The 26,940-nt window shown below is 39.6% G+C and overlaps 1 protein-coding gene across 2 annotated transcripts; it reads left to right on the plus strand.

Moving 5' to 3' along the window:
* The first annotated feature begins 1,857 nt into the window (after positions 1–1,857).
* Positions 1,858–21,146, plus strand: LOC122771192 (moesin-like). 2 transcript variants are annotated; one of them, XM_044028593.1, is made up of 13 exons: positions 1,858–2,224; positions 10,507–10,590; positions 11,250–11,345; positions 11,473–11,747; positions 11,864–11,947; positions 12,827–12,973; positions 13,075–13,171; positions 13,266–13,429; positions 14,418–14,548; positions 14,683–14,843; positions 14,939–15,031; positions 17,248–17,478; positions 18,318–21,146. In XM_044028593.1, exons 1-13 carry the CDS (start codon positions 2,213–2,215, stop codon positions 18,480–18,482), a joined length of 1,740 nt encoding a protein of 579 aa, XP_043884528.1. In that variant the 5' UTR covers positions 1,858–2,212; the 3' UTR covers positions 18,483–21,146. The 2 variants fall into 2 exon arrangements, with proteins under 2 accessions (XP_043884528.1, XP_043884529.1); XM_044028594.1 differs by lacking the exons at positions 1,858–2,224; positions 11,250–11,345; positions 11,473–11,747 and having other exon boundaries at positions 10,532–10,590.
* The last annotated feature ends 5,794 nt before the right edge of the window (positions 21,147–26,940 follow it).

The raw sequence follows: 26,940 nt of genomic DNA on the forward strand, positions 1-26,940 counted from the left end.
AACGCTATTTGTTTACTCTTATTTATAACTTATCAGACGTAAGTTGAAAAGAAAGGTACATTTTCCTAAAATTCTTCAACCCTTATTGTAGATTTACAGGCTAAGTAGTTCTATCTTTGATGATCATGGAGAAGATTTGAATCCATCTTGAAGTCTTTCTTCAACTCACTGTCACTGTAGCACCATCTGCTGGTTAATAGCCAAAAGGACAGGGCAAACACTTAAAAGGGTGTGGTAACAACAGACCAAGTTAAAAATAACATTTTTCCAGATAAGTGTCTGGAGTGGCTATGACATCCGTCCTCTGAGGTTTGCCTCTGGGTGTTGTGTGGGTGTGTGGCTGTGTGGCTTTTTCCCAACAGGACATCATTTTCAACCACTTACTCAATTTCCATCTCTTCATCCTCCACATGAGGGCCATAGGGTCGCTGGAGCCAATCCCAGCTGACAGAGTGAAAGTCGAGGTCAAACCCTGGACAGATAGCCACTTCGTCACAGGACGAACGTATAGAGACGACCATTCACTCACATTCACACCTGTGGTCAATTTAGCCTGTGTATGCTTTTGGACTGTGGAAGGAAACTGTCAAACCTGGAAAACCCCATCCGTACTGTGAGAACATGCAGAAATACACACAAAGACATACCAGTAACCTTGCTTTGAAGCAACCATGCTAGCTAGCCACAGTATCACCATGTGACTAATTTTCAACTAAAGTGGGGGAAAAAAGAAAAAGTTTTTCATCACATCTTACACTGTAGTTTTTTACAATTAAGTGTTCTTTAATGCCAACAGGGTCACACATAGTATTGCAAGACTCACTTTCTCCATATACTGAAAAGATCTTTTAAAACCTGTGTTTGAGCCACGGGTGGGTTGTGAGAGATTTAATTAGCTGAATTTTCCCAACCTTTTATTTGACATGTATGCATATATGTTTTCAATACCATACATACTGTGGAGTACACTTAATTCCAAAGCCACTGAATAGTCATTAGCTGTAGGCAGGTTCCATTTGGCTTGACTCGTCGGTACTGTTTTAATTCATCAATCACAAAGGCGAGAGAGGGTTGTGTGAAGGCTTTGCACATTTATTTCCTTTCCACTTGCCGTACATCCAAGTAACATTTCTATCCACATGTATCCAAGCTTCTCGAGGATCAATAACACAGAGATATTCCCTTCATGTTCCAGGTTGTGAATGATGATCTATAGATTCCAACAGTAAGACACCGCAACCCAATGTCAATCTTGGTACAGCTTCTAAAACGGACACATCGACATCGCCAAACTGCTAGATATTCTAGTACATATCTCCCAATCCCTTCATCTATCATAGCTGTCAAAGATATCAAAGTGTCCATGGTACCTTTTATCTAAAGAACAAAATAACATAAGAAGGGCCACATAGCCACGTTCCTTTCCTTGCGAAAATAGTTAATCAAAGGTTTAAGGCCGTTAACTATTTCAAGGGTTTATAAATTACATTGTAACAAGTGCTCTCACACCAACCACCTGACCTTACCCTAAACGAAAACTAACTTAACTCTGGCTCCTACACATACAATAAAGAAAGGAGTAACATCTCCTGGAAATGATTGAATCTTTATCAGTGAAGCCAGTATTTCAGTTTTATATGTACCCTTTATTTTTGATGACATATCATTGTATCATCATTACATACTGTATATTTAGGGGAGTCATTTGGAAAATGTTACAATTTAAAAAAGGTTAAAATGATGGGTAGCGTTTTCAGTGTATGTGAAGCAGCGGCCATGATGACGATGAAGCGTCAGAAGGGGCGGAGTCTGCTGTTCTCAGCCTCCCCCCTCTCTTCTCTCTCTCAGTCTCTCTCTCTCTGTCTTCCTGGCTGCTGTCCTGTCATCGGCCTGGGTGTGGTTTTGCAGTCTGGTACCGTTAGCAGGAAACCAAGCTCCAGTCATTTTCTTTTTACTGCGAAACAAAGCGGGGGGAAAAAGCCATTTTGAAGAGTAAAAACGGTTACAGATAGCCCTCCGTGCTTCAGCGAACTGCAGCTTTCGCTTCCTCGAGACAGGAAGTCGTTTGTTTGGCGCCGTTGTTCTGATGGGAAAAAGTTTTTTTTGTTGCTCTTGTTTAGCAGTCGTTTGATTTAATAACGGTTATAACAGCATTGTTCATTAAAAAAAACAACCAAACACGAACGTAAGCGCGACGTAAAAGAAAGCAAAGATGCCGAAAACGGTAAGACTGAGCATTATTTTTACATTTTCATTTATTAACTGTCTTATACGAACTGTTTGTTCTGTATGAATGTATAACCCTGTCACTTAGTGTTAACTTCATAGTTACACAGATGGCATGCTTAGTTGCTACACATCATCGTATAACGGTGTTGTAAAATCCGTACATCCTTTCAAACTCGCACACTCACACTGGGGTACTTTCCGTTAGTTGTGTGTGCGCGTGCGCGCTCCCGCCAGTGTGTCCATTAAAATGAGCGCCTCAAATCAGGCCATTCACTCACTTAGGCCTTCAGGGTGTGAGTGTGTTACATTGCTAAACGACACGACTGCGAATTCAACAGCTGCTGAACACCCCGAGCTCACATTTATTTTGTGAGGTTGGGCTGTGTACGCGGGCGTGTGTGTGGGGCCTATGCTAGTCCTCCTCACTTTCATTCAGTTCTTAACAGGGAGGGGAGCCGTCACCCACTGCTAGCTGTGCTGCTAGCTAGTGGAGGCCAATTCAAAAGAGGGAGTTGACAAACCTTGATGCACTTATTTCTACTGATAGAAGTTAGAGCTGGGAGATATGAGAAAAAAAATGTCACCTCAGTACACTTTTTTACGTCTTTCAATATCCATAAATATCATATATATATATATATATATATATATATATACACATACATATCTACAGTGAGTATGTCTGTATTTTGCTCTTAGCAATATGGCTTATAAACAATATCTGGATATGTTTAGTCTATATCCCAATATAGGAGATATATGTATATAAAGCTGCATGCAGGTTGTTTCTCTGGACTCATGAAAGGTTTTCTTTTTGACACGTTTGTACTTCTCAAAGGAGAGTGACAATACACTGTAAATACATTCTCAAATAAAATATCTACTGTTTATGATTTATATTACATGATCTTAAAACTATTAATAATAATAATAATAATAATAATTAGTCTTGTATATATATATATATGTATCATAGAGTCAAGCAGGCATAGAATGTATTAGGTCAACCTTTTGTTAAGTCATTCTTCCTTGTGTCTATTGGCAGCCATGTTTTCATTGAGTAAGCATCTGTGTTTCAAGCTGTTTCCCTACAGCTGATCTGTGCTGGTCAAGTTCTGAACAAATTAGACAAGCGGGCACAGCAGCACACAGATTTACTCATTGATTTATTCCAATAAAATTAGTAAACAGAAGTGAAAGTGCTTTTAGGCTAATCTCTCCTGTTCTTCCCTGAAGAGTGAGGCTGTGACTCAGTGTGAGGGTTTTTGAAATAAAAGGATAATATCCAAAGTACTTTCACAAAATCTCCTGTACTGGTAATTAAGACCACAATGTGTTCAATAGTTAATACTTTAAATACATTTTAACATTAAATACTGTATATAAACCCTGTGCCTATTCAGTTACTGCTGTGTATCATGGCTTGACTTTGTATCTGCTGCTTGCATCTGTGTGACTGAATGAAAAGCACTTCACAAACAGAAAAACAAATTGAACTTGGGGTTGTACCTGGTCTCTTCCTGTAGTATTGTTTCTGCTCCTACTCTACTTCCCCCACATTTTTTCCAGCCGTCAGTCAGACTAATCTTAGAGCATCCTGGCATTTAAAGTCTTAATACACTCATCCTCCCTGAAAGGAATTCCTCTAATCATATCAGCATCCTCAAATATAGTTTTACTGACTTTATATAAACATGATCTGCTGAGCACTAAATGTTTTCCTATTGAGGAAGTTAATAACTACATATTAATATGTATGTATTAGCATTAAATGTTGCTCAGAACTTTAAATAAAATCTTTAGAAAAAGGCAATGAAAATACCATTGTGCTTAAACTAGATTTGAGCAGTGATACATTATTGATCAGAGTAGGTGGTCTGAACTGCATTGATGTTGTTACATATACTGTGATACTGAGTATATTTAGTCCTCCACTTAGTGCCAGCCGTTGCACCAAATCTCATATGCTTTTAGCCTCAACAAGAGCAGGGTAGAAGTGTAAAATTTAGCACTTTTTTGTTGTAATTTTGTAGCTGAATATCCCTCACCTCACCCTTCCCTTCCAAGCATGTTGGAGAACATATGCAGTTGGCATTAAAACTCAGATGTCCGTTGTGCTATTGTAAAAACATGGTAGTCTATTGTAAAATTATTATGGTGTCCTCCATAGAGCAGACCCTGCTCCTGATATAAAAGCCTCGTGCTGGCTTAATGAAAAACAACAATTCATACAATCAGCTGAGAATACGTGAATATATAAGTATAATTGTTTTATACTTAAGTTTACACACTGGGGGAGAGTTCAGTTATTTTGGCATGTGGTTGTACGAGGCACTGAGTCAGTGCTCTGTTGGCTTGTGAGACAAGAATGCTTGCTGTCACTGAGAACATGGCTGTCAGTGGGGAGTGGGGACCCTAGAAAAAATATCTTTTCTATTATGCAATTTTCTAAACATGTTTTATAATTTGCCAATTGATCTCATGTTTAGACACGCTTTTCTGACTGGAAATTCAGTTTTGTGTTGCTTTCATTCTCCTGTACCAAAGTCAAGTCAATTTTATTTATATAGTCCAACATCACAAACACAATTGCTGTACAAAAAATTCAGCTTCAGCTCACAGGAGTTATTTAGCCATTAATAAGTATGTGTTAATTATCTGACGGTGTTTGAAATCCTTTGTATGGATTTATCTAAGTGACACAAACTTGTCTAAGGAGATACAGTAAACCAGATGTTCCTGTGTCACTGTGAGCTTGAACACTGATTTATCTATGGACCTTTGCAGTTTGCAGCTGGGATTGAAAAGGCTGTCTAATAGCAAGATAAAGCAGCAAACATACATACATTTTTAAGCTATCATAGATTTAAGCAGGCAATGATTCTACAGTATAAGGTAAGCCTTTTTTAAAGTGACTAAAATCAGTTTGTGTCCTTGTTGGAAGCCATGTTTTTAGTGGCAGCAAAGTCAAACTGTCAGTATCTCATAAAACTACTGAACTATACACCACTGAAACTGAACTATACATTTAATGAGCTTCAGCGACTGCAGGGACCTCAAAGGAAGCGGTTTGACAGTCACGATCAGTTCACAAGCTCAGGTACTCTGCATTGTATGTGCAGTTCTTTTACAGAGACATGAGTATGCAGAGAAAAGGGAGAAACAAGTAGAGCACAGAGCAGAAGAAGGAAGCAGTAATATTTTATCTAAATATAAAAAGAGTATATGAACGATGACAAAATAGAATTGTGGGATATGTAAGAGACAGTAAGGATTATATTTAATGTGATGTGCTACTAGTGGTAAACCAGATGGTGATGAGATGCAGTATTTTGTTCCCTGTTTGCAGATGCGTTGAATCAAAAAAACATGACCCTAAAATATGTTTTCTTCCAAAAATCTATACACCTTGTGGAGCTGGAATTGCAACACTCAGTGATTTGTTTCCTTTAGTAAAGCTTGCTGCACCACGTCACAGTATACAGTACAGTATATATATGGTCTGCCACCATGTCACAGTATACAGTACAGTATATATGGACAGGCATATATGAAGGAAGCTCATCAAACTTATTCATCAAATAATCCAAAATTGTTAGTTTGGTTCCCTAGTTTATTTGTTATGTGTTTCAGTTAAATATAAAAGCCTTGACATTTCACAAAAGCAATAATTATTGAGAAGCTCTGCCTTTGCTAGACTCCCTCTTGGCAGTGCTTTGGATTTCTCAAGGAAGTCAGTGTTGTCAGTGACTCAAGCTTTCTGCTCTTACATCAGTTCCTCTCTATGGTCATTTCCTCGCCTGCAGCCTTATATGGAATTCAACATCACGGTCTAGCTGTTCTCCTCCCTGTTCCCCTCAGCGTGGTCTTCAGCTGCCATGCTCCACTTTAGATAACATTACTGCTCAGCAACACATTCATGAGCTGCTGTATGTCTGTGCTTATCAGTGTCTGAGGAGTCATTTTATATCTCAATGGAGTTATAGTTCAGATTGTTTAAACTGTGATTTTTTTGTTCCTGGTTATTATTTGCTTTAGGGCTGCACAAACGAATCCATTCTCAATCGATTACTAAATTATTTGGCTACTATTTAGGTTTGAGTGTTTTTTTATAACTCAATTTAGCTTTCTTATTTTTAAGCTTAAGCAACTGAATATGTTCTGGTTTCTCTGCTCTTTACAACAAGTAATTATTAAAACTGAATAATTTTGGTTTATGGACAAAAATCGTATGGGCCAAATTTGCTTTATGAATGAAGCTTTCTCAAGCCTGAAACAAACACAAAACTCCACCCATGTTGCAAAACAATATAATTTCATCAAACTATAATATTACTGGTAGTTTGTTCACTTAAATTAGTGTTTAGAGTAAACCATTTAAAAATTAGTACAACAGACAGACAGCTTGTTGCTGAACCCAGGGTTTTCATTATTCACAGCTGTTGAGTATTTTGAAGTGTGGTTGTTGAGGAAGAGGTCTTTTCCAAGAGGAAACTAAAAGACAATTTCATACATTGAAGTCCATAGAGAAAGTCTCAGTTTGTATCTCACAAGGACACAGGAGCTGCTTGACTATTGCTGCCTCATTTGCTAAGTCTGTGTCACTGAGATAAATCTGAACAAAGAATTTCAAACACCAGTGTCACAAATTTACATATTTGAACTTACTGATGGAGGCAGCAGTGGATCAACAACTCCTGTGTGTTGTGATTGTGTGATTGTGACATACAGTTCACTTATTGCTGACTTTATCACTAATATACAAATACAAAAGCAGAATATTTATATTATTTTTCGAATATATACATTAACATAACATACCATTTTAGCCCATTATGTACGTGTAGTTTTCTATTTCTAGGGACCTTTTAGCAGTGTCTCTATGGAGAAATGGTCAGAGGAAAGAGCCGAGGCAGAGGTATGCCAGCAAGGGATTAAATCAGTCTGCTGAGTACATAGCAGAGGAGATTAACAGAGTGTACAGTTAGAAGTGGTGGACAAACTACAAGCAAAACTTCTGAGGAGTTTTATGCACAACCCAATTGTTTATCTATGAAGGTTGTGGGAAAATCAAACTTTTGAAAGTAAGTCATTTTTTGTTATTGATTCATTAATACTGCTATTTGCTCATTCTGATTATGTTTATCTTCATGGCAGTTGGGGGTTAGAAGACTTAAATTGTGTTTAGGTTAAGTGTGTGTGTGAGAGAGAGCCTTGCTACTCTGGTCATTGTTAAAAATGTGCTGACTTTGTAATTTCGGATGAGACGATCTAATACAGTACTTGGTCTGATATTGATCAAAATCACTGAATCAGATATCGTACAAATACAAATCTAAAATCCAAAATCCAATACAATCCAAAAATCTTATATATCTTATGCTTCACTATGCACAGAAGAAGAATATTTGTTACGCAGTTGGAGAATTATGTCTTTGAAATAGCTTGAAATGACACAAATGTGTTGTTAACAGCTTCATAAGTTTAAAACGACTGTATCAGACAGATATCAGATAGACACTCAAGTTTGTGATATTGGTATCGGGCATGAAATAGTGAAATAGTTATATTGTGCCATCAATGCTTCTAATGACCGTTATGGATGACATGACTCAGGCGCATCACTTAGTTTTAAGATTGGAAAAGGGTTGGGGTGACTGAATGTTAGATGTCAAATGTTCACAGTGAATAATTTTACCAACATCCTAACAGGATATGACGTGGGCTGATCTGCATTTTTTAAACCAGCTTTTATTTGAGTTTAAATAGTTGCACTTCCTCTTCCTGGCAAGGTAACCAGTTGTGTGTGCTACAGATCACTTCTTCATCCTATAATATATTCCCATTAAATAGCCATGTCATTTTAAAACAAACTTGACCACTTCCTACAAATTATAGTCAGTGCTTTTAATTGTCTCTCTCCATGGGGTTAATGGGGTCTCACAGCTCTTACTGTATGTCTTCTGGTATTGTTTTCTTCTCTGCAGCGTTATCACATTCATTTTTGGAAGACAGTAAATGATTTGTATTTATATGGTGCATTTCTAGTCTTGATAGACCACTTAAAGCTGCTTTAAACAACATGTTTTCAGGCTCATTCACAGCCATTCACTCACACATTCATACAGTGCCTCTTTGTACAGTGCTTCTTAAATCACACATCCATACTCTACCCATTCATATGCTGCAGGCACAGCCATCCGGAGCTAGAAGTGTGTCTTACATGTTGGCATGTAGACTGTAGACTAGATGTAGACTGGAAAATTAAACCCACAACCTTCCTTTTGAAAGGTGATCTGCCCTACCACTGAGCCATCACTGTTGTGTGGATCAGTCCGTTTGTGAAGTTCCTCCTAAAGTGAAGTTCCTAAAATATTCTATTCACTGTAGTATTGGTTGGATTAAGTGAAAGTTTCATTTGGTTTGGGGATCTCAGGACAAAGGTGCACAAAGAGGCAACTACTTATTGTCAGGCTCCTTCCTGGAACAAACAATTGTTCGAAAACAATGAATATGGTCTCATTGGACATTTTTAAATTATTTGGAATCAGAAACATCTGGCTGTAGACATTTTGCCTAAATGCATTTTTGTTGATTTAATTTAATAAAAGGCTCAAAGTGTGTTTCTGTACTGTTGTATATTTTATTATTCCTTACATATTTGTATTGAGTATGTGGGCCAAGACAGGCAGAATTATTGATCTCAATTAGTATTATTTCTGGTTATATAAATGTTCAATATGAGAAAATAAAAAATGTGCAACTAGTAGTTGTTCTCGGAAACAGTGATAAGAGTGGAAACCCTTGGAAATTACATGTATAACAGTGTTGTGAAAGTCATGGAAACAGACATGTGACACTGTATTGGACAATTTGCTAATAATAGTTAGTTATGCTTTTGTTTTGTTTTTCTGGTTATAAGGGACACACCCTAAACTAAGCAGAACATATGTGAGGATAGTTCCTTAATGCAAGATAAACCAGTCTGATTCAGGAACTGAAAATGCTGAAACACAAGCAGGGTGGTGGCGAACTGAACTCTTATCTGCATAAATGGAAAAAGTTCATCCAAGGTTGGACTTGTTTTAAAGAAGAGTTGTTTGTCTAGACAACACTAGACATCTGCGTTCTTCAATGTAGGCCTTGATTATGGGATTCACTCCAACTTAAACTGCTGGTGATGACAGGAAGTCACAGAGGGGCATGTGTCCTAAACAGTAAATTGGGTCCTGCTGACATGAATAGCAAAGAACGTAATTTTAATCAGCCCCACAACTGGAAGATAATGCATACCATTGTTGTTCAGGTCAGGCGTGGGCCTCAGCCTGTGCAGTTGTTTCCCATCAGACATGCATGCTGCTGTTCTTTATGCTGAGAAAATGAGAAATGCTACACACTCAGTTCACTAAGTACATAATCTGTTTATTCTCCTTATCAAAGGGAATGCTGAGGTTAAAGAAATGGATTCAACCTTTTAACAGATACATAAACAGTTCAAATTTCTTAAATAAGAAGTACCTCACTGGCTATAAAAACAGCTTTAGCATAGAGTATTAACCCCCTGATAAGGAAGCAACCTGCCTTCAACCTTTTCTGGTTAAATTCTCCCACAGCCGATAGCTTAGCAGAAAGTTCACAGGTTGCTCTATGCATGACAGGATGTAGGCGACTCTCAAGAGAGGTCTGTGTTTAGCAGCGGTGCCTCTCAAGCCCCAGCCACCAGAGGATGTGGTTACTTCCTGCTGATTATGTTCTATACTGAGACAAAGCCATATTGACACATTAATCACATACAATGTGGAACCAAGCAACGCAATACCTCTCTAAGTAGTCTACTGATATAAAAATATACATTTTCATCAGACATTCACCTTTTTTTTGTTATTTTAAAATAAAATAAATGTTTTAAGTAAATCAATGTTGTAACATCTTCTGGTATATATTTTTTTACTTACGTTTTTTTGTAATTGTGTGTGATTTGGTAAAACCGAGACAAAAACACCTCATATGGTTAAGAGGAGTAGTGGCACTTTTTTCCCACTTCACACACTGTCAATTACAATCAGTGATGCACCAGTTTAAATAAGACAAATGACTTGTTACAGGAGGGTTGAGAGTGTTCAGAAAACTGCTAAAATCAGGAAATAAAATCTATAAATGAAGAAGTAAAATTAATCAGTTTTTTTGAGATGGAAGAGTCATTTGGAGTCAAATTAATATACTAGATGTATTTTACTTCCAGTATCTAAAAATGTCTCATTATTTGTTGTCTTTCAGATTAGCGTAAGAGTCACCACAATGGATGCTGAACTGGAGTTTGCCATTCAGCCCAATACTACAGGGAAGCAGCTCTTTGATCAGGTATGAGAAACTAACATGATGTAACCAGTGTTGGCTTTCAAACTAGTAGGGATGTGACATGTGTGATGTATGTTTTTTTATTTTATTTTTATTTTTTTAATTAAAAAAACACCCACAATAAGTTGATTCCATTTTCCATTATCGATTCTGGATAGCCACAAGTGGGGATAATCTTTAATATTTAATGTTAAGAGACTTGAAAATGCTGTCTGCTTTGCCAGCATATAGTCCTAGTGATGTATTTTAAAGTACTTTATGTACCCCATGGATTTTTTACTGAAGATGTTATTGTTCCACTCTATAATGGTAAACTGATTTCTTAACCACAAGACTGAATTACAGGGTGTTTTATAGACATTTTAAAGTAAAATTCTTTTGTAGGTTTTCTGTAGTAGCTTCGAGTGGTTATCAAGTCTAGACTATGAAGTCTGTGTAAATACAGACCATTTACTCACTTGGGGGTCATATATTGATTTTCCTTTTGTTTCCTATTTTATTGTTGCAGCTGTGGCAAAAGAAAATTTCTGTCACTGATTGAGACTGTATCCATCTATCTAACAAAGTTTGTGTCAGTTTTGTGTCCCACATTTTTAGGAGACTAAGGTAATAATGTTGAAGTGAAAGGACACATTAATAATAGTTCCGCTTTCATATTTTAGGTCGTGAAGACCATCGGGCTGCGGGAGGTTTGGTACTTTGGACTCCAATACCAGGACACAAAGGGGTTTTCTACATGGCTCAAGCTCAATAAGAAGGTGAGCTCTTCAGTATTTTGACTAACAGCTCTATGCTTTTCACTCTCCCCCCATTTGTCAAGACTGAACAATTATGTGTATGTCTAGTTTTAGAGATTTTTACTTAACCCTTCACTTTTTATTCTAGGTGACAGCCCAGGATGTGAGGAAGGAAAGTCCGCTGCTGTTTAAGTTCCGTGCCAAATTCTTCCCTGAGGATGTGTCTGAGGAGTTAATCCAGGATGCCACACAGCGGCTGTTCTTCCTGCAGGTGAAGGAGGGAATCTTAAATGATGACATTTACTGCCCTCCAGAGACAGCAGTCCTCCTGGCCTCCTATGCAGTCCAGGCCAAGTACGCTGACTACAATAAGGAAGTCCACGTACCAGGCTATCTGTCCAATGAACAACTGCTCCCTCAAAGGTATAACAGGCGTCACCACCTCCGCCTGACTTAGATGTGACATCTCTGTGACTGTGTTTGTGTGACATGATGTTTCTCGGCATAACTTCTGATGTTTGGATGTCTTGTGTTCTCAGAGTCTTGGACCAGCACAAACTCAACAAGGATCAGTGGGAGGAGAGGATTCAAGTGTGGCACGAGGAGCACAAGGGCATGATGAGGTACAAACACACATGTATACACTTGTACCAGAAGTGAGCAATTCATCATAACTGCAGTGGTGTCTGCCAGCAGGTTGAACGTAGCTCAAAATTAGGAATGAAGAGTTTTTTTATTTAAACCTCATCATATCAGTAGATAACACACTACTAGTGCTGGGCATGGTATACAATGGTATTTTTTGTGCATGGGCAGGAATGAGTGCTCCAGCGAGAGAGATGTGTAGCTGAGTGTGTGTGTTTGTGTGCACTCGCTCAAGTGATCACCGCGAGATTTCACTGAATGTGTCTCCTTCACATAGCATCTCTGTTGTGTCATCTGAAGTGATACACATCCACTTTAGTCAAGCAGCGTGTCTAAGTGTGTTCAGGTTAGACCTGTGCATGTGTTCCGTTTTTCATATACTGGTCTTGCAGTATATGAAAAAAAATGGCTTGTTGAAGCATCCTTTATTCTGTTATTTCTGATTATTGTCACAATGGTTGTCCAACTATTAATTAAGATTTGAATTACATAAACACTTGTACCTCTATCAGTCACTGGGACATACTACCAGAAAAATGGTGACTTACCTGCATGAGGCAACACACACAGGAGAAAGCTTTGTTCCCTTGCTCAGTCAATACTGTGTCAAAAGGATCTTTCACACTTTTAGCCCAAATTACAGACTAAAATATGTGAATTTGAGAACTCTGGGTCACAATTGAACTACTACCTTAAGATTGTGAAGCTTGAACTTTTATTGTATTGTTCTTGCCAAGGCAATTTTTATTTCAGCTGTGCTGCTCCACATTTCACATCTATGTCACCTGAAGCTCATTAAACTTGTAGTGATCAGGGTCAGCCAGCACCAGTTGAAGACATTTCATTTCTATCCACAGAGAGGAATCCATGATGGAGTATCTGAAGATTGCTCAAGACCTCGAGATGTATGGAGTCAACTACTTCAACATTAAGAATAAAAAAGGCACAGAGCTGTGGTTGGGAGTAGATGCACTGGGTCTTAACATTTATGAACAGAATGACAAGTGAGTAATTCACAACAGTGTTGGTGTACGTTATGATCGGCAGTTCCTGTCTAGTATAAAGCAACTGACACAGTTTTTTTGTTTTGCACTTACTTCAACAGAATGACGCCTAAAATTGGATTTCCTTGGAGTGAAATAAGGAACATTTCCTTCAATGACAAGAAGTTTGTTATTAAACCAATTGACAAGAAAGCCCCAGTATGTTAAACTTTAATACAGTTACAGAAATGTGTATTTAATGTGAGTGCTATGAGTTCTGATTTAAAAAATATATATCATGTTGCTGTTTTAGGACTTTGTATTTTATGCTCCAAGACTGCGCATCAACAAGCGAATTCTGGCTCTGTGCATGGGCAACCATGAGCTGTACATGCGTCGCCGCAAACCTGACACCATTGAAGTGCAGCAGATGAAGGCTCAGGCTCGGGAGGAGAAGAATCACAAGAAGATGGAGAGGTGAGAGTCACAAGTGCAGATGTTTGACGGCTAGCTGTTATCACACATCACATTATGTGTCATGTTCACTTTTTAAATTCAGGAAGTAACTTACAACCTGTATTACAACCTGGTGCAGCAAATTGACCTGTTTAAAATGACATCATTCACTGTTTTTTTACTGTGCAACAACTACAGAAAGTTAAAGAGATAGTTCAGGTTTTTGACATGTGATTGAATGAGGTACTAACTAGCGTGTGCAACATGGATGCTCACACTCACTGAAAACATTGCTGCCAGGAGTAACACAAGAAAAACTGATTTTAGCCACTTAACAGAGAGCTCACCTTATAAAACCTATGCCTACCTAAATATGATATTTTAAGAATATTTTAGCCACTGTATCTTGCTGTAAGACAACCTTTTCTGACTGGAAACGGAGGTTTGTAAACTGCTGCTTTCCTGTCCCAAAGTCCAGAGAAAACATCATGGATTTTATTTCACTGGTGTCTCCATCAAAAAGTTCAAATGTGTTAGTTTATAATTTTCAGTGACTGAAATCCCTCTTTCAGGTTTAACTAACTGACACAAACTTACCAAACGGGCCAGAAATAGACCTGCAGCTCCTGTGTTCCAGGGAGCTACTAACAGTTGATAAACTTGTGTTTCCACTCAGAAAAGACCGTCTAACAGTAAAGATAAAGCAGTAAACATCGTTTAAACAAGTTTTTGTCCCTGCTGGCAGCCAGTGAGAGTGTGCATCCATGTCTTAGCCTGGTTCCCAGCACAGGGGGCGTGGTCAGCTGATCTGTCACTACCTCATACAATCACACTCTCACTTTAAATTCAAGGACTAAACTTAATGTGTGAGATGGTTATATGCGACAGCTGCACAGTGATGTGTAAACTAGAGTATTCTTTTAAAAACCTGTGATTATCTGCTCAAATTGGGAGAGAGCCTTCTGATAACTGTGTAATGTATCCTGTATTCTGTCTTCATCTCCATTAGAGCCCTGCTGGAGAATGAGAAGAGGAAAAGAGAAGTTGCAGAAAAAGAAAAGGAAAAGATTGAGAAGGAAAAGGAGGAGTTAATGGAGAGATTAAAGCAGATTGAGGAACAGACCAGAAGAGCCCAACAAGGTGGGTGACTCATCAGTTATTCTTGAAAAGGCTTGTCATACAATGATGAATGGTAGCAAAGTTTTTCCTTATGACACTGAACTTTAGTGCTTCTGTGCATGTTTGTGCTTGTGTGCGTGTGAATGTCTCCACAGAGTTGGAGGAGCAAACACAAAAGGCTCTGGAGTTGGAGCAAGAGAGGAAGAGAGCGCATGAGGAGGCCGAACGCCTGGAGGCTGACCTGAAGAGTGCTGAGGATGCCAAGATGGCACTGCTGCAGCAGTCAGAGAACCAGATGAAGAACCAAGAGCACCTGGTCAGTTATCAAAACAAATTATTATATTAAAAGTAAGCTACAAAGAAATAGATGTTCATGTGATCTGATGCTTCAGACATTTGTTGTCCTCTTAGGCCACAGAGCTGGCTGATCTGACTTCAAAGATTTCCCTCCTGGAGGACGCCAAAAAGAAGAAGGAAGAGGAGGCGATACAGTGGCAGAACAAGGTGTGGTTTGAGTTACTACTATCAGTGTTCATCCTCCTTTGGTTGCAAGTTATGTTTTTACAGTACAGAGAGCCTTCTGCCACCAGTAGTAGGTCTCTGCTGACATGTGTTTGAACATTTATTTTTACGATGCACTTTTAGACTTTTTTTTCGGTTTCTCTGCAGCATAGGTGCTGTAGTAGCAGTTATTCTACAGAATGGACCTGTATGCAGAGCAGGTGTAATTTGTGGAACAGCAAAAAAGAGCACTCACTCTCTTGAACTTCTTTGTTAGTCGTTCAAGCACAGAAGTATCTTTGTCTTTGTCCAATTACAGATTTACATTATGATGAATTATTATTTTGGAATTATTGATCAATAATATCAGAAAGATCCTGGCTATTGTACCTTTTGTAACTGGAGTTATGACCTTGAAAGAAAGTTTGTTTTTTTGAAAAAGCATTAATGATATGTGAAAACTCAAAATGACAAAAACATATTTTATATATTTACCACAGGAATACAAATGAAATAGCATGTGTGAATTTTTTGCTGACCTCAGAGCCCCTCCCTTGTGACACAGTGAGGACAGACATTCCTGGAGTCCTGTTGAGTGGTTTTTTTTTGGGGGGGAGGGGCAAAGTTTGTAGCACAAGTCTTTTTTGGAAAAAAGCCTGTGTGCCAGCTCACCCCCTTCATGGTTTTGGGCAGTGTGACTCATACTGTTTGTGGTGTTGACTGCTCACTTAATGTGGAGGAAATCCTGTTCAACTCTTTTGGCCCATTATGATGATGTGGCTCATAAAAGAATGTGTCCTAAGTGTTGGTTTCCATCTTGGCAAATATTCAGTCTCTCTTAACTGGCTGTGTTTTTCTAGCACCTTCTACAATCCTGACCCTGTATCTACAACTGTATTTTATTTGGTTAATCTTTTAATTCCATTCTATTCTGCCCTAATTGTTGTTTATTTGTTTGTAATTTATTATGTTTAAAATAACAATCTTAATTAACAATAATAATCTGTTGATTAGAATACTAAAATGAAGATGATGACAACATTATGACACACTAGCATTGTCATGCATGTTAATGTGTTTAGCTTTAATCACTAGACAGCCCTGTTGATGCTGAGATTGATACACACCAGAAGTGAAAGAGATGTCTAGCTGAATGTGTGCGTGCGTGTGCTCGCACAAGTAGTGAGGTAGTGGTTTTCCAAACAACATTAAATTAGTTTTGTTTAAATTTAAGGACAACTTATTTATGTCAAACCACTTTTTTCATTTATTTATTTCCTCTATGACCACCTCCAAAAGCTGCTGCAATTCCACACCAGACCAGAAAATATTGGTGTCATCTGCAAATAACACAAATTTTAATATATCTGATATTACTACGAATAAAAATAATGATAACGATATACATAAATAAACATTTTTGGTCCTAAAAAACTGACCCTTGAGGTACCCCACATGTTACATTCATAAAGCCAGATTCGTATTGATTTATTTGTACAAATTGTTCCCTGTTAATTATGTAGCTCTTTAACCAGTCCAAAATAATACATCGAATATAACCATACTTCTCCATTTTCCTTATCAATATATCATGTCAAATGCTTTCTTAAGATCTAAAACCGCTCCAAGTGCATGCCTCTTTGTATCGATATATTCCATTATTTCCTCTACCATATCAATCAGTGCCATGGCTGTCGGTCTATTGTTTCTACTGGCTGTCTGACAGCAACTCAAGTTTCTCAAGAAAATTGTCAAATTGACATGAAAGCAAATGTAACGGATCAGCATAGAGAGAAACATGTGTTGTTATGGCAGGAGCATATTGAATGGATATTGTATTTCGATGTTTGGAAGTGTGCTTCTCTTCTAAATTGACCGTGGATGTGAAAGTGAATGGTTGTTGATCTCTCTTTGTTGATCCTGTGATGGACTTGCGACCTGCCCGGACTGTACATTGCCTTTTGTGCTTTGTCAGCTCTAATTGGCTGCAGCGACTCCCGTGACCCTGTGGAGGATTATGTGATAGACAAGGAATTAATGAACTGTACAATAGTTCTATTATTCATACTACTGAAAAACTATGAAAACAGGTGATAAAATGAAATCATTCAGTATGCTGGATGAGGCAGAGGAGAGCTTGCTGTTGTCAGTTTTGTCTTTATACCTAACAATATGATCAGTGTTATATATCTATAGTCAATAGTCTTTTTTTCCTTCAGGCTGTTTTGGTGCAGGAGGACCTGGAGAAGACCAAAGACGAGCTTAAGAATAAAGTGATGGCGTCTCACGTTCAGGAGCCCCTCAACGCTGAGAATGAGCACGATGAGAATGATGAGAGCAGTGCCGAAGCCAGCGCTGAGTTCTCGTCTGCCGTCACATACAAGGACCGCAGTGAAGAGGAGCGCATGACCGAGGCGGAGAAGAACGAACGTCTGCAGAAACATTTACTCGTAAGTTGCTCGTATCTCGTATACATACAGTATACGATGTTACATTCAGTCTGTCGCTAGCTTCACAACACACAGAAAAACTTTGGTCGCGTCACTTTTCTGTGTGTCGACGGGCCTTATGGTTTGTAGCGGCATCGCTCCAATGGATCAGAACCACATGTCCAGCATATCCAGTTTTATCAATGTGAACAACCTGTGAAGAAGGTTTGTTTGCACATAAGGCCTGGTTTACACTGGATATGTAGCGTGTGTGTTGCAGCTGCGTTTACATTTCAGCACCCATGTTACTCTGTACAGGTGGGATGTCCGTCTATTTTTGAGCTGCGTGAAGCATGTGGTTCCCAGCAAAAATAGACAGAAAAGATCTGTTGATAGTAGTGATATTGACATTCTACCAGTATGATGACATCATACTCCTCTCACTGTAATTTTACCAGAATAACAATGTATCTTTATAAAATGAAGTCCTAAATATATTGGGGGTGTTGGGAGTCACAGTGTGAGTGAAACAGCTGACTTGCAGCCGGTGTGAACACATACACTTGAGCCCCAATGCACTCATGATGCATCCAGTGTGAGCTGAGCAACCAAACACAACACAGCTCCAACAACAAGCAACTAAATGAGCAAATGATAAAAACATATATTATATATGTGTGTGTGTGTATGTATATACGTATATACTGTATATATATGTATAGTATGTATTCATAATGATTTACCACCACTGCAAGGTGCTAGAAAACCATTCAAATTCACCTTAAAATTACTTGAATTTGAAAAGGTGAATGAACCATGTAGCAGTGATTGAATTAACAGTGTGGTGTCTGTATTTGTAGGCTTTAAGCTCAGAGCTGGCAAACGCTCGGGATGAGGACAAGAAGACAGTGAATGACATCATCCACGCAGAGAACATGCGAGCTGGGCGAGACAAGTACAAGACCCTCAGACAGATCCGGTCAGGAAACACCAAACAGCGCATCGATGAGTTTGAATGCATGTGATGTTTGCACTGGCCGATGCAAAAGCCCACACAGCTGCTGGGCCTTTCTGCCTGGACTGCAGTCCTGCCTCACCCAAGCTGTTTTCTCTGTGTGCAAATAAATCAGATCCATGACATGACGCGGCGACACAGGCATAGCACAATGTACCAATCATGGATCTGGAAAATTCCTTTTGTTATTGTTTCTAACGTTTCATTTAGGCAAGTCACTGGTTGAAAAGGGACATACTGTATTTTATAGTTAATTCCTCACAAAGGGGGCTATGTAGCATTTTCTTAATATGCTTACGGCTGTTACATTTTTCTATCACAATTTCAGATTAAAGACTTTAGAGACAAATCCAAATTTCAGTTTGATGTTTCTGCTGTATAGATGCAAGCTGACTTTTTCACACAGTAATATTCCCCCATGATGCTGCTGCTGCCCTTAGTTTTATATGCATAACAAATTCACTGTTTCTACATTAGCCAGCACATTATGATATGACTGATATGTCTGGTTGGAGCATTCATAAAGCAGTATTATATTCTTTAAATTTATTTTGACTGTATTCACAACCTGCCAGCGGTTAACAGTATTACAATATTTACACTCCAGTCACAGTGTGATATTTAAGTATTTGTTAGTTTGTTTTTTGTCTTTTTTGTCTGTTTCTTATGTTTCTGAACAACTTCAAATCAGTTCTGCTTTCAGTGTTAATTTTACTGTTGAGGCTCAAAAAACTGAATTCCTTATTATATTAAAATCTGCATAGAAAGAAAATTGAAAACGTTTTTTAGAGCGGGAAGAAAAAAATAGAAACCAAAGCTTTTACACCTTGTGTATTTGCCATGTACAATTTTTTGAAACTGTATTTTGTATTGAGCTTTGTACTATCCACAGTTTACGTCCCTAAAATGCTTCATTATAACCGAAGGTTGCATTTCTGTTATAATGTACGTAATACAAATCTGACATCTGTAAAGCATTTGATATGTAAGCCTGAACAGAGGTTTACATTTTACCTGCAAAAACACTTTCTGTCTACAGATATGATCCAACTAGACTGTTTTTATTGACATCACCAGCTCTGCATAGGGAATTACAATGTAACTGTCACATGTCAACTTGGCTTCTCTGAGTTAACATAACTGCTCGCTCCTGTGGTTTTTGTTTACCCAACAAAATCTTCCCAGAATTGAAAACAGAAATGTTACATAATGGAGGAGTCCAATTATATTTTGCATTATCTCCGGTAAAAAAAAAACACACCAAGCAAACCATAAATTCTCGGGTTGAAACATGTTTTTCATCAGCATTGGTGCACATGGCTTTTAATTGGCATCACGGTAATATTTTCTGTCTGCTCTAGTATTGTCAGTGATGGTCCATTAGCAAGGAGGTCTTTTAGTGATCCTTAGTTTTAAAACTTGTAACAGTGCTCAGTATTATATAATTCATTCATTGGAACATTGATTGAGATTGAGACCAAGATGCAATATAGAAATCACCATAACATTATCAGTGACAATTAAAACGTTTCTTGGTTTGTTTTTTCTCGTCCGTAACGTCGGAATTCACACACAGGTTACACAGGGTTAAAAATAAATACAAATACCACATGACAGCCCAACCACAATGGAAATGGTGTTAATTAATCACCTGTTTTAAGTGAGTGAAAACATTTACAATGTGACATCATCGTATTTACAAGGCTAATATTTGTTTCCTGACATCATGTGAGGTTGAATGTTGCACCGTGTTTTTCTTTTCCTTCACAAAATCTTCCTAAAAATAAAATCAAAAAAAAAAAATCATGAATGGCTGGAGCGATGGAGAAGCAGAGACGCCTCACACCACATACTGTCCTAGAAGGGCAGCCATTTCCAATGTTCATTTTGATATACTGTATGTATTTAGTAACATTTGTGTATTTTGTAATTGGGATTTTTTTTTTGGGAGATGATAAAATTATACAAGGTGCAAAAATGACACTGATGAGGATATTTTTGTATCAAAAGTCTAGACGTAAAGTGCATTTTGAAATAGAGTATTTTGTTGTTAGATGAAGGAATAGTTCACTGCTGTAGTTGTAAGCTAGTGTAACACCCAAAAGCCTGTGACAGAAAGAATGAAGGCCCAGATGTTTATGGTGTGTTTGTATGAAGAGGAACCAAAACATTCTACAATTACATGTGCCATTAACGTTGGTATTCAGCCATGTAAACAGTTTTACTTGTTTACGTTAGTGTTTAGAAGTGAAAGATTTATTTGGAGGTTTAAAATTATGTATTTGAATGATCCATATCTCTTTTTGCTTTATTTTGATCTTTTAATTGAAGTAACATTTGTCATTTGTACCAAGATGCAGTGTTTTAGTCCATTGTGACGTGTTAGTTCTTGTTTCTGCAGCAAAAACAGAAAAACTGCAGCACTGAATGATCTACGTGAAACACCAGGTGTTGACAGCCCACCTGTAAGGATCCAGTGTCATTTCAAGTGAAGTCAGTTTGTGAAAAAGAAATGTATTAAAAGGCTGTTACTCAATAACTGGTCTGTAAACAAAAGGACTGACACATGATCAATACTGTAAAATGATAAACAGTGCCTTGCCCTGGTTATTCTTCAGATCTTGCTGCTTAAACTCTTTCTCTCATTAATAAATAAAAGTCAAATTAAACTGCATATGGTCCATCTCTCAAGGATACTTAATTATGGTTGTACAGAAACATGATTGATTGATTATTGTGACGAGCAATCTACCAACTTCAACTGAGTGGGGAAGGATTCCTCTTCTTATTTTTAAAAAAATACAAAAAAAAACTGTAGGTCGGTGATAGAGTGAGTCATATTTCAACTCAAGAAGTGATATTAATGGTAAACGTAGCAGTGTTTGTGTGGTGGCAGGCACCTTGGAATCCTAACTCAGGGTTCATGAGTTTGTGGTTCCGTTTCACACGAGACAAGGTGTGAACGGGTCATTAGGTCACCTGAGAGACAGAGTCTGCTATTGTGTGGGTGCTGGACTTCACTGTTGTTGTGTGTGCTTGTTGATCCTTTGTAGGTGGCTGATAGTTGGTGTCTTAGTCCACGGCCACATAGACCGGAAGCTCCAATTAACGCTGCGTTTGTGTGTGTATCTGCGTCATTACCTCGTTTACGAAACCCTAAAGTTTCAGAACAAACAGTTCAGCCACTGCTGAGAAAATAGTGTTGTATTGTTTTCCTGGGCTCTGTGAAGCGGATCGGCACTTCCTTAATTTGATGTCGTCATCAGAAATCCTCACCACGGTAGCGCCTCCTGGTGCGGGCACTAGTCCGGGCACATCCGGTTGCGTACATTCAACCGCAGAAGAAGAAGAACTACTCTCGTTGTAGCTGCTGAGATGCAGAGCATCCACCGTGCCAGAGGGGGAGCTGTGTATCTGAGAGCTGACCTATCTATTACATCACTTCCAGGTACCTGGCCAATTACAGGACAGTGGGAAAGCTCTCGTTGGCTGGCCAATCACAACACAGTCCACGTTCTGGGGGTGTGGTCTTGGTCTGAAACAGCGCGGCTGTGAGGAGATATTTTGATCGGCTCGTTTGCAGCAACTATTCGGTTTTTAACCATGACAACAAATTAATATATGTAAGTAGACCTCCATAACTAACATATATGTGTGATACAAGCATTCGATGTCACCTTTAAAGTAAAGTAGTAAACCTAATCAGGTCATCAAACCACTGGTGGCTCCACTGTCAGCCATTTGAATCCCTCATTACTGACTGTGTGCGACCGTTTCCTCCTGCACAGTATTAGATATCCCGCAGCGTCATCCGTTGAGAGCAATAACCACAGGTCCTTAGAAGGCCCTGACACAATTTATTTGTTTGGCATTCCCAGAATCATTCAGTCTGATCGGGGTTCTAAACTTTAACTTCTCATCTAATGGCTCACGTTTTGAAATTGCTTGGCATCAGACGCAATCAGGGACTTGGAGGTTGCTGTTGGCTGCAAGGAAAGTTGTGCAGGAGAGTACGAGGTTTAGCCCAAATTACTAGGTGTTTCAATATTTAGATGCCGAGATTGACTATATGATAAACCATGACAACATTGCCGGTCCTTCGTCCTCTACTTCGGCCTGTGAGAAAGTGATAAAACACAGTGGTTGTGTTACGGGTCCCAGAGATGTGAGACCACATTAACAAATATATACCTGTGATAGCAGGTAAAGGAGAGAGACACATGAAGAACAGGTTGTCGTTTTTCCCCTTAACAGGTTGTCTCTGGTTTTATTAAACATCAATTATCACATAAGCACAATGTATCCAACAAATCTCAGTGTTATGTTCAGATTTACCTTTTCACCAAACAACCAACTAGTCTCACAAATTGTCTCATCTTTTGCCCTTTAAACATACTCTCTGAAATTCAGATTCATAACAGTTCCGTAAATATATATATTACCTTTTTTTCACCACAGTCCAAACTGATAGAAACACTAGTCCAGGTAGTGTAATTTCGCTGCTTAAATCCTCTGCCTATATATTTATATGTATATACCTATATCTCTACCTTGCTCCCATAGCAGGGCACTGAAATTACTAAATTAAACAAAGTGCTTATGTCAAAACTAAATCTACCTGGCAACAGGCGCATGAACAAAATAAAAACAAAAATAATTATGTCAGATAAAACTCATAACAATACACTTTCACAACAAACAGACTTTTCACTTATAGTGCAACTGCGGCCGCACGCGGCACAAAATGGCGTCTTCGCGGGGAAACTTTCTTATATATTCTCTGTCAATTAGTAACAAAACATCAAGATAACATGCTATAAACAATCACACTCTTAATATTTGTTAATATAGAACAAAATCACGGAGCAAAAATCGCGGTGTACACACACACTGACCTGTGATAGCAGGTAAAGGAGAGAGACACATGAAGAACAGGTTGTCGTTTTTCCCCTTAACAGGTTGTCTCTGAGAGCGGCAGCGGTTGCACACCCCTAACCATTCCCCGGGCAACTCTTGGGAAACAACGGTTCCGCCCTCCCCATCTCAATATTTGTGTTGCACCACCGAAATAATAAATCATTAAAAAACAATACTTTGCATAAAATAATTGCAATCATAAAAATAAAACAAAATTGTGGTTACCTATTTTAGGTGTGCCACACACTCCCCCACAACAAAAGTGGCTCCTGACACTTAAATCACCATCCAAATGGACGTCAATATACAAACTATTCACAAATTATGTACATTATACCACACTTCACACCTCAAACATGTATGGACCTGATATCTGACTATATGTGACCATTCAGTAACCATATAGAGGATAATTGAGGGGTAAATACGGACACTGAAGAAGGGGTGTGCTTTGAAATGATAGTGGAAACGGCTGTGAGTGCCAATAGGGGACGATGTAAGTATCTAGTGCATTCACTGTGGGGCGTGTCTGATATGTGGGATGGCCAAGTGATGAATAGGTGAACACTCGACCTGGCTGTCTTTGCCGAGTCGACCGTCGCAGTGGGATAGGTGAGCAGGGTTGAGAGGTCGCTGCCTGTGGGATCTCTGGCTCTGTGTCTGATTGAGGTGAGTTAACGATTGCTGGTATGTTATCCCCCTCCATCATCACTTCACCTGCCAGCAGTGTGGGAACTGTCCCTGGTACCGCTTGAGTCTCCATCCATGTCTGACCTCCTTCATAGACTCCAGCTGAATCAGGTAGATGTTCATCACTGTCTGGAGCCTCCACTACAGGCGTTTCTTGTGTTGATCCATCATGGACTCTGACAGGTTCCCTATAAGTCTGAACAGACCTTTCCTTGGGAGGCTTTGGTGCTTTCAATGCCGGGGTTCGGCTGTCTTGACTAACAGCTAATTTCTCAGGGATAACGGCTGTTCTTCGCTCAGCCCATCTGGCTGGTATTCTCAACCAATAGCCACTGTCTGTCTCATCATCTGAACCAGAGGCCTCAGTGTCAGCCGTTTGATCTCTCTTGTCACTCACTCTCGCCTGTGTGTTCCCTGATCTGATCCTTGTCTGTTTTGACCCCGGTTTCCGTTTGGTTGGCTGTTGTGGGAGTTCCACTGGCAGATTATTGACCAGCAAAAGCAGATTCCGGTGTAGGGTCCTAACTCGTCCCTTGCCATCACCCTCTGGATAAATGATATACACTGGGTTATCCGCCACTTGTTCTCTCACCACATATGTCCTCTTCTCCCAGTAGGAGCGCAGTTTCCCGGGCCCTCCTCGCTCTCCGACATTCCTAACCAACACTCGATCCCCAGGTTGTAAGATCACACCTCTCACTCTCTGGTCATAGTAAGACTTGCCCTTTGCACTGGAAGACAAGCTGTTATTGTTAGCAATCCGATAGGCCTCTGTCATCCTTTTACGCCATTTTTCCACATAACCTCTGTGAGTCTCTGAATCAATCTCCTCCGACAAGCCAAACAAGAGGTCTACCGGGAGGCGAGGGTGTCGACCAAAAAGCAGGAAGTGAGGTGCATAACCGGTGGACTCATGACGAGTGCAGTTATACGCATGCACAATCTGTGCAAGATGTTCTTTCCACACCTCCTTCTCCTTATCTGTCAGGGTACGCAACATCTGTAACAATGTACGGTTAAACCGCTCTGCTGGGTTACCTTGGGGGTGATAGGGAGACGTTCGAGAGTGACCTACTCCTGCAAGCTGTCCAAGTGTTCGGAAAAGTTCATTCTCAAACTCTCTTCCCTGATCATGATGGAGTTTGTTGGGGAACCCAAAGCGAGGTACAAAGTCATTGTATATGCGCTCGGCTGCTGTCCTTCCTGACTTGTTTTTGGTCGGGTAAGCCTGGGCGAATCTTGTGAAATGGTCGACTACCACCAAAATGTACTCGTAGCCCCCTTTGCTCTTTTCAAGATGCAGGTAATCTATACAAACAAGCTCAAGGGGTGAGTTGGACTTTAGGCTACTCATGGGTGCACGCACCTGAAATGTGGGTTTTTTCTGTTGTATACAACAGCATTTCTTAGTGACATACTCCTCAATAAATCTTTTCATATGGGGCCAGTAAAATCTTTCTCTGGCAAGGTGGAGTACCCTCTCCATGCCCATATGCCCCATATCATCATGAAGGTGTTTCAAGACAAGCAACTGGTATTTAAGGGGTAGGACTAATTGTTTTCTCTCTGGTGTTCGTCGATACAAAATTCCACCTTCAAGGTGCAGCCGGTCCCACTCGCGAAGGAGCTTACAAGCAGATCCCTTTACAGACCTCCTGATGTCATCTGTGAGTCTGATGTTAGACTCCTTGAGCCCTATGATCTCTCCAATTGTGGGGTCTTCTTTTTGGTCCTGCACCAATTCATCATGTGTAATTCCCTGCAGGGGTGCGCGAGGCTGTGGTATAATATCAAGGGAGGAAACAACAAGAGCAGCCACCCAGGCCACATCCTTTCTCTGGGCTGCCTGACTTCCCTCCCAAGCTGCGCTTACCACCTCCTGCGACAACTCCTTTGTACAGGTCACCATGTAGTTGTCGATGTCAAGGGGAACTCGGGACAAAGTATCGGCATCCGTGTTCACTCTCCCAGGTCTATACTTGATGTTGAACCGAAAGTCAGATAATTCCCCCACCCAGCGGTGACCAACTGCATTGAGTTTTGCTGTGCTCATAATGTATGTCAGTGGGTTATTGTCAGTATAGATTGTGAAGTGTGGAGCGTAAAAGAGATAGTCCCTGAATTTCTCACACACTGCCCATTTGAGAGCAAGGAACTCTAACTTTCCGCTATGCAAATGATAGTTCTTTTCTGCAGAAGTTAGCGTTCTTGACCCAAACCCAATGACTCGCAACTTTCCATCTTGTTGTTGGTATAGGACGGCACCAAGGCCTAGCTCTGACGCATCAGTATGCAGGACAAATGGTAGGTCAAAGTTGGGGTAGGCTAGAACTGGGGGGTGCGTTAACATTTCAATCAATCTCTCAAGTACACTCTGGTGCACAGAAGTCCACACTATAGGTGCCCTGGATGACAGCTGGGGCCCCTTGACCTTCCTCTGCTGGGACTGGCCTTGTTTTGGCAAGGATTTCCCTTGGAGCAACTCATATAGCGGTTTAGCTATTTTTGAAAAGTCCTGTATGTATGACCGGTAGTAGCTGAGGAAGCCAAGAACCCTTCTCAGATCACCTACTGTTTGCGGGGCTTTAGCCTTCAGTGCAAACACAGCCTCTAGATCTTTAGGATCAACTCGAACACCATCAGCGGACACCAGTCGACCAACGTAGCGAACTTCCTTCTTGAACATTTCACACTTCTCTGGCCGGAGCTTTATTCCTTGACACTGCAGAGCTTGAAGCACCTTACGTACCACCTCTACATGATCCTTGAAAGATTGTGAGTAGCAGAGAATGTCGTCCAGGTATGGTATGCAGCACTCATCTCTGAGCGAACTCAACATCTCCTCCATACTTCTCTGGAAG

This window comes from Solea senegalensis, linkage group LG6, assembly GCF_019176455.1.
Source record: "Solea senegalensis isolate Sse05_10M linkage group LG6, IFAPA_SoseM_1, whole genome shotgun sequence".
Taxonomy (NCBI): Eukaryota; Metazoa; Chordata; class Actinopteri; order Pleuronectiformes; family Soleidae; genus Solea; species Solea senegalensis.

Coding starts and splice junctions, on each gene's coding strand:
- LOC122771192 (XM_044028593.1), top strand. Junction 10,591..11,249: donor GGAAGCAGCTCTTTGATCAG/GTATGAGAAACT, acceptor TTCATATTTTAG/GTCGTGAAGACCATCGGGCT. Junction 11,346..11,472: donor GGCTCAAGCTCAATAAGAAG/GTGAGCTCTTCA, acceptor TTTTTATTCTAG/GTGACAGCCCAGGATGTGAG.